The sequence below is a fragment of the Epinephelus lanceolatus genome, chromosome 17 (genome assembly GCF_041903045.1).
Source record: "Epinephelus lanceolatus isolate andai-2023 chromosome 17, ASM4190304v1, whole genome shotgun sequence".
NCBI lineage: Eukaryota > Metazoa > Chordata > Actinopteri > Perciformes > Serranidae > Epinephelus > Epinephelus lanceolatus.
Genome location: NC_135750.1, coordinates 26,304,058 through 26,317,147, shown reverse-complemented (window position 1 = coordinate 26,317,147; position 13,090 = coordinate 26,304,058). Strand labels below are relative to the sequence as shown.

At 39.5% G+C, this 13,090-nt stretch overlaps 1 protein-coding gene across 2 annotated transcripts; it reads left to right on the top strand.

Moving 5' to 3' along the window:
• Window positions 1–170: 170 nt before the first annotated feature.
• On the top strand, window positions 171–11,962 carry tmem87b (transmembrane protein 87B). Of its 2 annotated transcripts, none has more exons than XM_078176348.1 (19): window positions 171–353; window positions 1,196–1,256; window positions 1,349–1,440; window positions 1,537–1,671; window positions 1,768–1,815; window positions 2,040–2,211; window positions 3,229–3,290; window positions 3,713–3,896; window positions 3,993–4,092; window positions 4,197–4,290; window positions 4,641–4,714; window positions 6,481–6,587; window positions 6,728–6,786; window positions 6,875–6,978; window positions 7,067–7,140; window positions 7,237–7,307; window positions 7,505–7,557; window positions 7,653–7,683; window positions 10,001–11,962. In XM_078176348.1, the coding sequence occupies exons 1-19, from the start codon at window positions 204–206 to the stop codon at window positions 10,040–10,042; spliced, it is 1,713 nt and encodes a 570-aa protein (XP_078032474.1). In that variant the 5' UTR covers window positions 171–203; the 3' UTR covers window positions 10,043–11,962. The 2 variants fall into 2 exon arrangements, with proteins under 2 accessions (XP_078032474.1, XP_078032473.1); XM_078176347.1 differs by lacking the exon at window positions 4,641–4,714 and adding an exon at window positions 4,955–5,028 and having other exon boundaries at window positions 172–353.
• Window positions 11,963–13,090: the final 1,128 nt, after the last annotated feature.

Here is a 13,090-nt window from a genome sequence, read left to right as displayed (position 1 = left end):
TAGTCAGTGTGATGAAACAATGGCTGACAGTAACCCCGGAAGATCTAATATGCATCTTATGACCGCATGAGACTTTGTTCTTTTGTAATAAAAATAAACAGAGTGCAACTCCAGCTGGGACAGGTAGGTGTCAACGTCACCCTGAATCCTCCTCCGGTTGTTCAAGGCGCCTCCTGCAGGGACGTGTTCACTCACACAACGACATGGCTGCTGCAGTCAGGATGAGGACGTGGAGCTGTCCGGCCAGAGGAGTTTTCTATCCATGGACCGTCCTTTTTGCAGTTTTACTCAATACCATAAATGCGACCGAAGCAGCACCAGAGACAGGGCTTTGGATAATCACAGTTGTAAATGTGAGTATCTTAAACCCGGAAACACTGGAGAACTGCAGCACCGGTTGGCTAACGTTAGCTACATTAGCTTTGTTATGCTCGCCCGCTGTCAGCTGGGAGTGTGGACACAGTCATGTAATCTGTCCTGTATTAATTATATCGTGTTAAACCTTCCCCACTGCCACTTGGTGTCCTTGAGAGACCTGGATAATGTGTGCCAGTCGAAAGAGTAGAGTATGTTGTAAGCTAATTAGCATTAGCTTTGTTGAGAAGGGCTGATATTCACTTTAAGGTTAGCCATCGGCTAACTAACGTTAGCTGGCTTTAGCTCAGCTTAGACAGCTGTCCAAAGACTGTTTCCTATTTAGCTGAGTTCCTTAAATAAACCTTAATATGTGTATCTTTGTCTTAAGTTCTTTATCATTAACACATTTCACCTTATTGTTGTAATATGAAACCTGGAAGGTGATTTACAGTCAAGTACTTGTACATTGATGTCCCTCCTCCAGTTCATCAGTATTAAGACAGTTCCCAGACTCAGTCCAAGGAGAAATAGAAAGCCTTGATCAATAATTTAAGTACGGAGAAGTGTCTGATTCCCTCTGTTGTGTCTGTCACTATATCTAGTAGCAGTACTGAGTTTGCTGAGAGGCAGGGCACAACCTGGAGGGGTCATACAGACCTCTTACACACAGACACACACATTCACATTTAAGTTTCTGATTAACCAGATCCACAGGTCTTGTTCCCTCTTTGCAAACATAGAAAGCGGCTGATTGGGTTTGAACTAACCATTGATCCCCCATCCTGCCTTAATGATTATATACTGATCAATAAGAAAACATTTATTTACTGTCTCGCAGACCTCAAGACCATTGCTGTTAAGGAAATCCATGTATAAAGACACTGACATTGAACTGAAAGGTAAGACCTGGAAAATGTGCTCATGATCAATCGCAAAAAAATGTGCCCTTTTCCCCCTTGTGTTTATCATCACCTCTGTCTTCATCTTTTAGTTCTGCATTTTGGATGTCCTGAGAATGTGTCCTTCTTCATTGAATGGTATTTAAAATACTACCCCTGTCACAATGAATTCAACAATATTGATGTAAGTACAAAAGCTTAATGCCATATTAATGAACAGAAAATGTATCTGGACACTGATTGTTTGTGAATGCTGATTGGGGACTGTTGCTGTCTACAGGAAATGTATGACAAAACTCCTGTAAGTCGTGGGGAGGGCATGGATCCAAATCCCCTTGGACCAGGAGAATACATCAGACACAAACATGGTCCGATAATGTGTAACAGTGGATTACGCTCCTTCCCAATGCTCAAAGTAAGTTTGTTACATTACTCTCCTCAGCATGGTAACACACTTCGCATCATGGCATTTATTATCTCTCAACATCCGGTTACTGTCTGTGTTTTTCAGAAAGCCAAGGCAGATCCACGTACAGTCCGTCTGCCTGTTGATGGTGAAGTACGTGTAAAGAAAAAACATTAATGCTCATTGATTAGAGTAGAGTAGTGAAAGTTAAAGCTAGCAAAGGTCTAAGAAAGTAACAGAATGAACTATTAAAAGTAAGAAAATGTTTTTCAGTGTTGTTTTTTTAAATGGTTTCTGAATACATGGTGTAAAAAGATTTGCAATAATAAACTACATTACTAAACTGAATAAACTACATTACTTTTGTGATACTATAGGTTGAAAGTGACACTGGGTGGATTAACGAGGAGTATGACAGTGGCACCACCGCGAAGAACAGCAGTGTTAAAATCAAAGACAACGTCATTGCCACCACGTGGAAGGATGGGCCATACCTGCTGGTTGTTAAGATTGAGTCCAGTAAACAGGATTCCAACTGGAATTTGACAGGTGAGATTTTTTTATAAGCAGAAAGAGCCACTAATATACTGTGTGACTGGCATAGAGGAACTTTATCTCTCTGTATTATGTTATTCTGAATGGAAATGCAGTTAAAAGCATCGATTGATTGGTGGTGCATTAATGTGCAGACGTGACTTCCCTCATTCATCAGAAGCTGGCTCAAAAACGCAAAGCTGTTTTGCATCCAAGTGTCAGATTTCAAAACCACCAGAAGCAAAGTTTCAAAGCTACAGCTAGTAACTTTTATGACAATAACTCTGTGTCATGTTTGCTTAAGCTGTCACTATATTCTGAAAGAAGTACATGAGACTGATCGTCTGTGGGGAAAAAAAAATCATTACCTTCATCCTCTTCCTACTGCTTCTAATGGCATTCTCTAGAATTGACTGTGGCGTACTGAAAACAACCAGTCACAGCCAAGGAGTCCCTAAAGCAGCTGTCAATCATGTCAGTCACTCTGAACTGCGGTCAAAACTAAATTGCACTAATCAAATATGAATCAAGATTCTATTGCTGCATTGCCTGTTTCTTGCCTCAAATGTTTTCAAAAACATATTTTAGTGCACTATTTAGCTGTAAAATGAGAGTTTGTGACCTGGTGGCATGTTGGAAACTAAAGAATGAAGCACTGCACTCTAGCAGGACCAACTTTCTCACTTTTACAGCTAAACAGTACACTAAAATACATTTCTGAAAACATCTGAGGGGGGAAATAGGCAATGTAGCAACAGAATCTTGATTCATATTTGATTAGTGCTGCCTGGTTTGATAGTTTGACCACAGTTCACGGGTTGTTTACGATCATACGCGGTAAGGCGGTTAAAAGCTTTAATAGAGCCAGCAGAGTAAAATTTATTTCACAGATTATCAGTTTCATTTAGTGCTGTGTGAAAAAAGTGACAGTTTCAGCTGATAAGAAAAAAATATTTTTGTAAAAGCTACCAACTGTTTTAATGTATTGGAAATCATTTGTCTAATGTCTGAATTTTGTTGTTTTTTTTTCAGTTAATGTGGTGATGAAAGGCAGCCATGGCTTCATCTCTATCACAGAATGGCCTCTCATGATTGTAAGTAGATGACTTCAGAGTAGAAACATGAATGAACTCATTCTTAAAATGTATGTGCTTTAATATTATGTGCCTGTGATTCTGTCCCAGCTCTAATGGAGGGTTGTATTTCACTGTTTTTAGTTATTACAATGGAGTCAAAATATGTGTCCACTGCTTTAAAGTGACAGTTCATCTAAAACACAATAAAACATACAGTTGTCGCTCTGGTTATCCCAGTACAGTCTACTCCAGGGAAGTGAGTGGATTTAATTTAATTTGACTCCAGACCTTTGGAGATCAAACTAAAGCTGAATGAATCGTCTGTACTCTGAAAAAAGTAGATGTTTTTGGATGAACTGTCAGGAATTCGGTCTCCAGCTAATGAAGAACAACTGCTCCCATATGTGTTTATAGACTAATCCCTCTCTGTCTGTTTGTAGTTCTACATGATGATGTGCATAGTGTACATCCTGTATGCCCTGCTGTGGTTTATCTGGGCAGCGTGCTACTGGAAGGATCTGCTGAGGATCCAGTTCTGGATAGCTGGGGTCATATTTCTCGGGATGGTGGAGAAGGCCGTCTTCTGTGCCGAATATGAAAACACCAACGCTGTAGGCTCTGCTTGTGAGTATCCACAGATCATCGTGACCTTTTTCATGTGAGATGGGAAGATGTTTGGTTTTTTAAACGTAATTTATTCCCTGTCACTGTTGCCTTCAGCTCCAGGTTTGTTGATCTTTGCCGAGCTGGTCTCTGCCCTCAAGAGGACTTTGGCTCGATTGCTCGTCATCATAGTCAGCCTCGGTTATGGCATTGTAAAGTATGTCAGCATATATCCGTACATACAGGTAACATCCAAAATTATTGTTCAAACCATATCGGGTACTCAACTTTTTGATTTTCTTTCGGTCTCTTTGATTTTAGGCCTCGACTGGGGCAAGTAATGCACAGAGTTGTGGGACTCGGCATCCTCTACTTTGCCTTTGCTAGCATTGAAGGTGTCCTGAGGATTACTGGGGTGAGTTGTGTTCTCTGATTTGTTATTGTTTTTAACCGAGATCAGTCTATAAAAATGCCAATAATAGTCAAAACCGGAAGATTTTAACAGTTTTTAATCAGAGGAAAGCAAACACATGGAGCAAAGTTCTAACCTGCTTGTTTTGGTTGGCAAATGACAATAGACTATTCAGTGATCAAAACTATCTTGTAATCAATAACTCGACCCATTGTTTCACCACTAAATAAGAATCAGCAGTACAATATTAAAGCTCTGTGGTTTGTTGTCAGATTGTTTTGTAGTAACATTGACATGACATTACAATACAATTTGTGCGTCTTCCCTGATTTGTTGTGGGGCCATAAATCAAGGTTCGAGACAATGGCCCCGCTCTCATTACAGAAATTGTTGTGGCTGTGTTTGACTCCTGCGCCATCTGGTTCATATCCTTCCAGTGCTCTCCTCAGCAGCACCAATTGTCAATAGTTATCATACTCTCATGTAACAGCAAAGTGGATGTATTTGTTAATGAAGTGGTTTTCAGTTTTCCTGCCTTGGCCCTGCTGCCTTTTTTTTTTTTTTTTTTTTTTTTTTTTTTTTTAATCTCCCAGCCTATCTGTGATTTTTTCCACGTCTTTCTCCTTTTCCCTGTGCCCTCTGGTCCTGCACTATCCTCCCCTTCTAGGCGAAAGACTCTGACTTGGCCCTGCTGGCCAACATTCCCCTGGCTCTGCTTGACTCCTCTCTATGCTGGTGGATATCCTTTTGTGCACCTACAACCTTTCCCTGTGTGGCTCCTCTCTGCTCCTCACCTCCTTCACATGAGCCCAAATTAGACTAGGAGAGGTTTATCTACAGCTGTCTGTTTCCCCTCCCAGATAATTAGCAGTAGAAAGAGCACTTATAGTACAAGCTGGCTGAGAGACATACAGCATTAATCATTCATGGTTTCATCCTCCACTGAGATTTATAGCAGCTCATGTTTATTGGGTTGATGATTTAACTGCTTTTTAAATTTTTCATTCTCACTGCTTCTTTTCTTGCACAGTCAATCACATTTTGATGTGTTACATTATGGGACAGTCTTGGTACGACTTGGCAGAAGCAATTGATTTGCATGCTCGCCCACCACACGTTACAGGTGGTCCTGTTTAAAATATGGGTGCCACATGGGTGGGTAATATAGATAAAAATGCTCTATTGCAATATATTTTTATTTGAGAAATTGTTAATGACAAAAAAATGTTTAAACACTGAGAGCTGTAAGAGGAATAGTTCCCACTGATTACAAATTTACAGTGCTTCATGGTTAACATTTTCAGATCGCCCAACTTTAGATACCACTTTGACAAAGACGTAATTTTTTGCCAACTTATGTTGAATACACCTGTACATCTATGAATTAGCTAATTAAAATAAAACATGTAAAATCAGAACATACACATATATACAGTTGTCCACATTATTGGGTACACCTCAGTCTCAGAACCCATTGGCTATTGGTCTGATGACAATAAGCCTCTGGGGACAACGACCGATAATTCGGGAGATGTAGCAAGTGGATATCTGGGCCAAAACTTCCTCTTCCATGCGTCAGCTATTTCAGCTAATCTCTATCAATAGATACCTGCATTTAAGTGCTGATACATTTTTTAATATATAATAAAAATCTAAATCATAATCAGTTGATAGCCGATGGGTTCCACGATGTATTCTGGCTAATGTGTTCACCTCTTTTGCTTACACATGACCTGTTTACCTGCAGGCTACCAAAGCACACTCAAACATGCTAAGTCCAAACTACCTGGACTACAAGCAGAAACTAAAATGCTTCTCTACCAAAATCTTGTTGCGTTATCTGCAGATTCTGTATTCATATGCAGATGTAGAGATTAGGTACACCTAGTTAAGACAGGGTCAACTGGAGAGTTGCAAATCTATGCTTTTAACTTCCAGTTCCACCTCATTCCAAAGTTAAGGACTGTTACGAAACCTGACTCACAGGAGTGCCAAAACTATGCAGCTCAGGCTTTTTCTGACATCAACCACGTTTATTACCCATTCATTTGCTTTGTTGAAGTGGGTAAGTGAAGTGACCACTCTTTTTGTTTTATTTACATGTGACTCAGTGTCTGGAGGAAAGGGCTGGAATATAATTATATGTGTTCTACGTAATGTCCGCCACATGTTTACCTTGACTGCCACTAACATCTTTGTCAGCCTGGCACAAACCATCAAGACTCTGAAGCTGAGGAGAAACCCCGTCAAGCTGTCTCTCTACAGGCACTTTACAAACACACTAATATTTGCTGTCATTGGTAAGTGGTACGACAAGACTTAAAATTGCAACACCACGCTCTGTGCTTGCGTTTACAATTTTTAGTTATTTACATTTTTATCCATATAAAATTCATAGAAAGTGGAGAATCACCAGAAACCTTTTCCTTTTCTCCCCCAGCTTCTGTCATTTTCATAGGGTGGACAGCAAAAAAATTCCGCTTAGCAGAATGCCAGTCTGTGAGTATGGTTTGACATGTTTATCAGTCGTAGTGTAAATGGTTTGATGTTTACATTTTATTGATAATTGGACCTGTTTTGTGTAAAGGATTGGATCGAGCTGTGGGTGGAAGATGCTTTCTGGAGGTTCTTGTTTTCCGTCATTCTGTTCGTCATAATGTTCTTGTGGAGACCATCTGCAAACAACCAAAGGCGAGTAGTTTGCTGACTGATAAAATCACCAACATGAGCTGAATTGTTTACTGTGCTTTACTGATTGCTTCATTTTCAATATCCACAGGTATGCCTTCACACCTCTCATTGATGACTCTGACGATGAGGAGATTGAGGAGTTCATCGCCTCTTCAAACATCGGTACACTAACTCAGAACGCAACAGCCAATATTGGGAGTTTCTAGTAATGTCATATTAATTTTTACTCACTTTTATTTATTTATTTATTTTTTACAGCTGATGGTATAAAATTGAGAGCAGCTAAAAATGAGACGAATGGCACAGCGAAGCCTGCAGAAACAAACCCGGTCAGTAACACAACTGCACACTTAGTCTGGAATAATTCTGTATTGATTAGTTTAATTTCGGTGTGGTTTATTAAAAAATAAGCATCAATGTTAGGGGTAGCTGTCCACATTTAGGAAATGCAGCTGTACATGTGTCACATGTTTCAGCAGATGGCAGTGTTTTTTCTCTTTTCATCCTTGTTTTTCCACTTGTCCAGGAGGAAGACCTGAAGTGGGTGGAGGAGAACATTCCTAGCTCTCTCACTGATGTGTAAGCATCCTATCAAATTTATTTTTATTGTTGGTGGTGTTCTCATGCAACACATGTGTGATTCTAACAGAGTCTCTCTGTCTCTGTCACCGCAGAGCTCTGCCCATCCTGCTCGACTCAGATGAGGTATGAATTACTTTAGAATCTATAAATATACATAATGACAGGATTCACACACCTTATTCATCTAACCAGAGACATGTGTTGTAGATATGTGGAGATGACTAACTTTGTCCAGAAATGGTAAGAAGGAAAGCCTTGCTTGATAATAAATGGGACTTATTCTGGAGTTGCTGTATTAGTGGCGATGTGGGGACTGACGACAGGACCTGTGGTATTTAAGGGATTTAAAGCACATTTTTTGTTCATACGTACTTTGAAATCAAGCACATACTGGCTGCTCGCTAAACCTTTCCCCTAAAAAGCTTAGCAACTCCAACTAGGCACAGCAGGCCTGTCATGCTTAGGATTTCTTCACATGTGAAGCAGTGTGCATGGTGCTATAGCAAGAGTGATGAGACTCATTCACCAATGTCAAGTATTTTCTTACTTTTGTTCATAAAAAAGGTCCTAAGAAGAATCTATATTGGATTCATGACATTTTTTTTTAACTGCTGAATTGTTCCACTGTTGTTCTTACATTGATGAATACCATTTAAAGGTCTGTGTGCACACAGAGTAACTGAAAAGACAGGTTGAGAGATTTAAAGTTAAGGATGTCTGAACAATAGTTTAAAGAGAATCAAGCACCAGACTCCAAACCAAACTTCAGTAGCTCTGAAGTGGAGCTGACTCTGCAGGAAGTGAACAACACACACAACACAACACAACACAACACAACACAACACAACACAACACAACACAACAAGCTGTTAGATTTAGTGGCATCAGTATTAAAAAAAAAGATGCATGGGATGATGCTATTATTTATTTAGTGAATGCTGTATCCAGAGAAGGGAGAACAAGTGATGAGCTAAAAATAATAATAATAATAATAATAAAAAAATTAATTACAAGCTCAATCTGCAATCTGGGGCCAAAAAAATAGTTTGGGCCTATAAATAGTGTGATCAATCACTACTGTTTGGATGGCATGGTTCCCAAATAACATAACTGAATTGAATTAAAGTGTTTCTGTAGTGCATAGAGTCCATTATGCTTTGTACAGTAATTATTTAAAAACATTATACATGATTAAAATATAATTCTAAATTAAATCCGATACTATTATACTACTGTAGAATTAAAGACAAACATGTCAGCACTTAAATGTGTGTAAGCATGCTCCTGGAGTGTGCGTAAATTCTGTTCTTACCTAAGAACAAATCACAACTAAGAAAACATTTTGAAAAACTGCTTAAGGGGATGCCGCATTTTTTGCACCTTCAAATTCATTGTTTTTAATGTAGACGCATGGCAGGCGCACTCAAACGCCAGAGCAACACCGTTGTGGTAAACACGCGTTCCAAAGTGCCCATTTTTCAGGCCGCGATGGCTGCTCTTCGAGATAAACTGAGTTCAACTTTTGGATCGCAGCAACGCGCAGCGCATGTCATGTAACAAGAAACAACCAATCACATCCGACAGATCTCTTTCCCTTCTTCAGTAAATATCAGTCTGTGATAAATATGGAGGAGAAGTAGATCATTTTAGTGCAGGGCTGCCAGAGCTTTACATCTGTCCCACGGACGATATGCCCACACACATTAACAGTGCCAAGAAGAAGATCAGCTCTGCACTCAGGATTTCAGGTAAACAGGCTATGGTACCGTGCTTGTTGAGCTTGCTTAGCAACCTCAGACGCAACCTGCCACCGCGCTCTTAAAAGCTGGCACAAAAAAGGCACAAAAGTAACACCCAGCGCCCAACCTCGCGACGGTTCAAAGGCGCAACGTGTATTGCCCCTGAGCAGGTGTTAAGAAAAATTTCCTGTCAAGAACAGCTGATGAAAGGGCCCAATGTTTTGCATTCATTTGAACAGTTGTGCTTGCTCTGCCAACTAGTTGTTGCAACGTCCTTTTTCCACATCCTGTGCAACAGTGATGTGTCGTGGCACTATAGAACCAGGCCATATCACAGCTTGTTGTGGTCATTGGTACATTTAACAGGCTACAGCTGATAAAATCAGCAAAATCTGAGGACAAATTGATGGTCGCTGTTTGGAAATGGGAATCCTGCTTTTGTCTACCTCCGTCTGAAATTCAGACCCAGTGTTTAAAACATTGCAAGAATTTCAAGTGATGCAGTTGTGACTGTTACAGCTGTGAACTGCTGTGCTCTGACAGAATGGAAAGCTTAACAATAACTGAGGGGGGTGAAGCTGTACATTTCATCTGAATAATAACAGGCAGTAACATTGGTTTTCAGGGAATATCTCTCTCAAAATGAAAACTTGATTGCCTGGACAAAAATGTTAAGTTTATATTTGCATATTATTTTGCAGGAAATCATGACGACCAGATACGAGATGTCAAAGCTGGAGTGAGGCGAAACATTTCCAGCCATCAGCTGACACGGAGGGAGAACATAGCAGCTGTCCCTGACTCTGCAGCAGGGCTTTCTCCAGGATTTCCAGTCGGGTGGTGGTGGTGGAGTGCCATGTGGGTCTTATCAGGGGATCTTCCCGTACGGCTTCGACTTCGCAGGGTGGTGCAGACCACAAATGTAGGGGGAGCTCTGCTCATTTCCTCAACTTCTCAAGAGCAAAGGACTCTGCCAGAGGAAAACTGTCTTTTCACTGACCAACTGGTTCACCATTTCCCTGATTATGATCAGTTTTGAGCCTTTCTTTCCAAAGAGAATGTTTCATTTTATATTAAGTGTTGTATTTATTTTCTGTTCTGTTCATGTGAATTTATTTGATCAGATAATTAGGAACAGTGGGCCTCATGCATGAACCTACTCTCTAATATATGTTAAGTGTCTTTTTAAGGGTATGTAGATGTTATTGGCCGGTTGTAATAAAATAAGATGCTTATTTATGATGGGAGAATAATCAAAAGGCCTTTTTTCCTCAGTAATTAACAATAGGAATGATTTATCAAAGCTATTTTTGCAGCCAGACGAGAGACAGAGAATTTGACTCTAATGTGTTTATTCATTAATTTCAAACAGGATCATCATGTATAAATATATAGCTGTGAAGCTCTGTAAACAGTATGTATTTTTCATGTGGCTGAGTGTCTGGAACACCCTTTTTTTTTTTTTTTGCTAACATTAAAATCTGAGACGATAAAAAAATTCAAACACATTGATTTTGAATAGAACATTTTGCTCTTATGCACTTTGAGGATCTAAGCTCTGTGCCTACATGTAGTTCTTGTATGAGGCCTAATCTGTTCAGGTAATTGAGAACAATATGTATGAAAGTGTCGTCCATGTCTCCGGCATCCTCAGTATTGGTGTGTGTGAGGGTGATGAAGCACAAACACATGATTTGTACAATTTAAATGTTAACTGGGTTCAGCAGTGTAGAATTCGGGGGTTTGAATCTACTGTATGTGTGTGGGTGGGCAGGTTTGTGTCTTCTGAAATACGGAGCAATATACTGTATGTCTATTAATATGGAGTTGAATAATTTCATTATTTATTTGTGTTTCAAGTGTACTTATAAGTTGTTTAAAAGTGTGTTAAGCCCTGTTTACTCTCAAGTGTGTTTACGATGTGTGCTTCCATTTTATTTTAACACACTGGACCCCAAACAATCTCGCAATGTGTTAGGCAGCCAGCAAATTGAAGTTTCTTTCTCATTGCTTTGCACAGTTTGCTTTCTTTGCCGATAGAAATCATTGTGGTGGTTTCACAGACACCTTAATGACGTTCGTGTTCTGTTAAATAAGTCTTAATATTGGTTATTTTTATGGAAATGGCTGCCCTGGTGTTTTTGTCAGTGTAGTTTTGGAACACTTTCGTTGTCTTCATGTGTGTTGTTGGACTTTTTCTGTGCAGGCCATCCCATATTATGACACATTAGATAAGTTATGTTGTTAGCATAAGCACAAGCTGATCACTTGGGTTTATAATGTCACTGTTCCGTTTTCTTATTGGTTGGAAACCTGGAGTAATTGTGCTTTTGATGGCAAGCTGTCCTTCTGTTATATAAAACTGCAGACACCTGCAGTGGACCTCGATTATTTGTACAGATGGGTTTTGGCTGATTCCTGTTATTTCATAATTCCACAGGTGGAGAGGTGTCTGGATAATATGACTCGTCTTTTTCTTTTTTTCTTTCGTGGGTGTCACGGAAGAACTGGGCTTGAACTTTTCATACCAGCAGTTTTCTTCTCTCTTCCTTCTCGGGGAGTGTGTACAATATTAATATTAAATATTAATTGAACACAGGAGAATGTTTGTTTCCTGGCTTATGATTTTCAGTATTAATTTGGAAATAAAAGTGCATATTTTACGACGGTTGTGATTTTGCTACGTCAGTTCAAATCTGTTTCTTTTTAAAGTTGCCTTGTAAATACCAGATTCAGGAAGAAATAGGAGAAACGTTTGAATGAATGGGCTATTGTGAGGTAAAAAATTATGATGAATGATAATGAAACACAGATTGAAATGCTGTGAGGGGACTTCTCATAAAGCCCACTTGCTGAAAAATAAACCCTGAGTTTCTCTCAAGCCATTAGCCTTTAATAGGCTTGTGACCGAGAGGGCTGAAACAGCATAAAATTCACAAACAACCCAATGTATTTGTTATATTGACATTACAAGTTGTTTTATGGAGACCAAACTGGTTAACCTTTGAAATTAAAATGCTCTTTAAAGCTGCATGATTATTCAACATGGACATCACATGGACGTCACTTAATACCAGCTGTTGGGCTTATTTGCACCCTTTTCCTTTGCTGTGGGCCTCTGCCGCAGTATTTTGGTTAAAATGATCAAACATTGAGAGCCCAAATATTTGAACTGCAACTATACAATTATGAAATCACCAATAAAAATTGTTGTGATCTTTTTGTGGCGACAAAAAGGAAAACATGGTCTGATTTTGAGAAAAGCCCTGTGAGTCCCAGAGCCATAGAGACTGGTTTCTTCATCTGAGCAACCTGCTACATGAATTCATTCATTTCTTACAACAGTTTTCTTGTTGATCCATCATCTATGTTTTCTATTCAAGCTGATAATAAGATTGCATCAGACAGTTTTTTGCCCCAAACATAAAAAAAAAAACTATTATTATTCTAAGGCCCGTAACAGCAGATAATAGGCCACTTCAAAGTCAGAGACAAAAGCAAAGGCACCTTTGTGTTGCTTTCCAGTACCCTCACATATTTCAGGATTTCTTCCAAACATTTCTCCCGCATGAAAGATGATCCACAGGCGACCTCTCCCCTCTCCTGGATAATAGAAGTGCAGCAAAATTCCTCTCTGGTGCCTTTCATAACGAACAAACCCACCAGCGAGACACGTGCCTCTTTTCTGTTTTGATGGCGATCCATAGATTTACAGTGTTTGTGCTGCTTCACTTCAGATTGACTCATGATTTTGTGCTTCAATGGGCAAAGTCAAACTATTTTTTATAAGG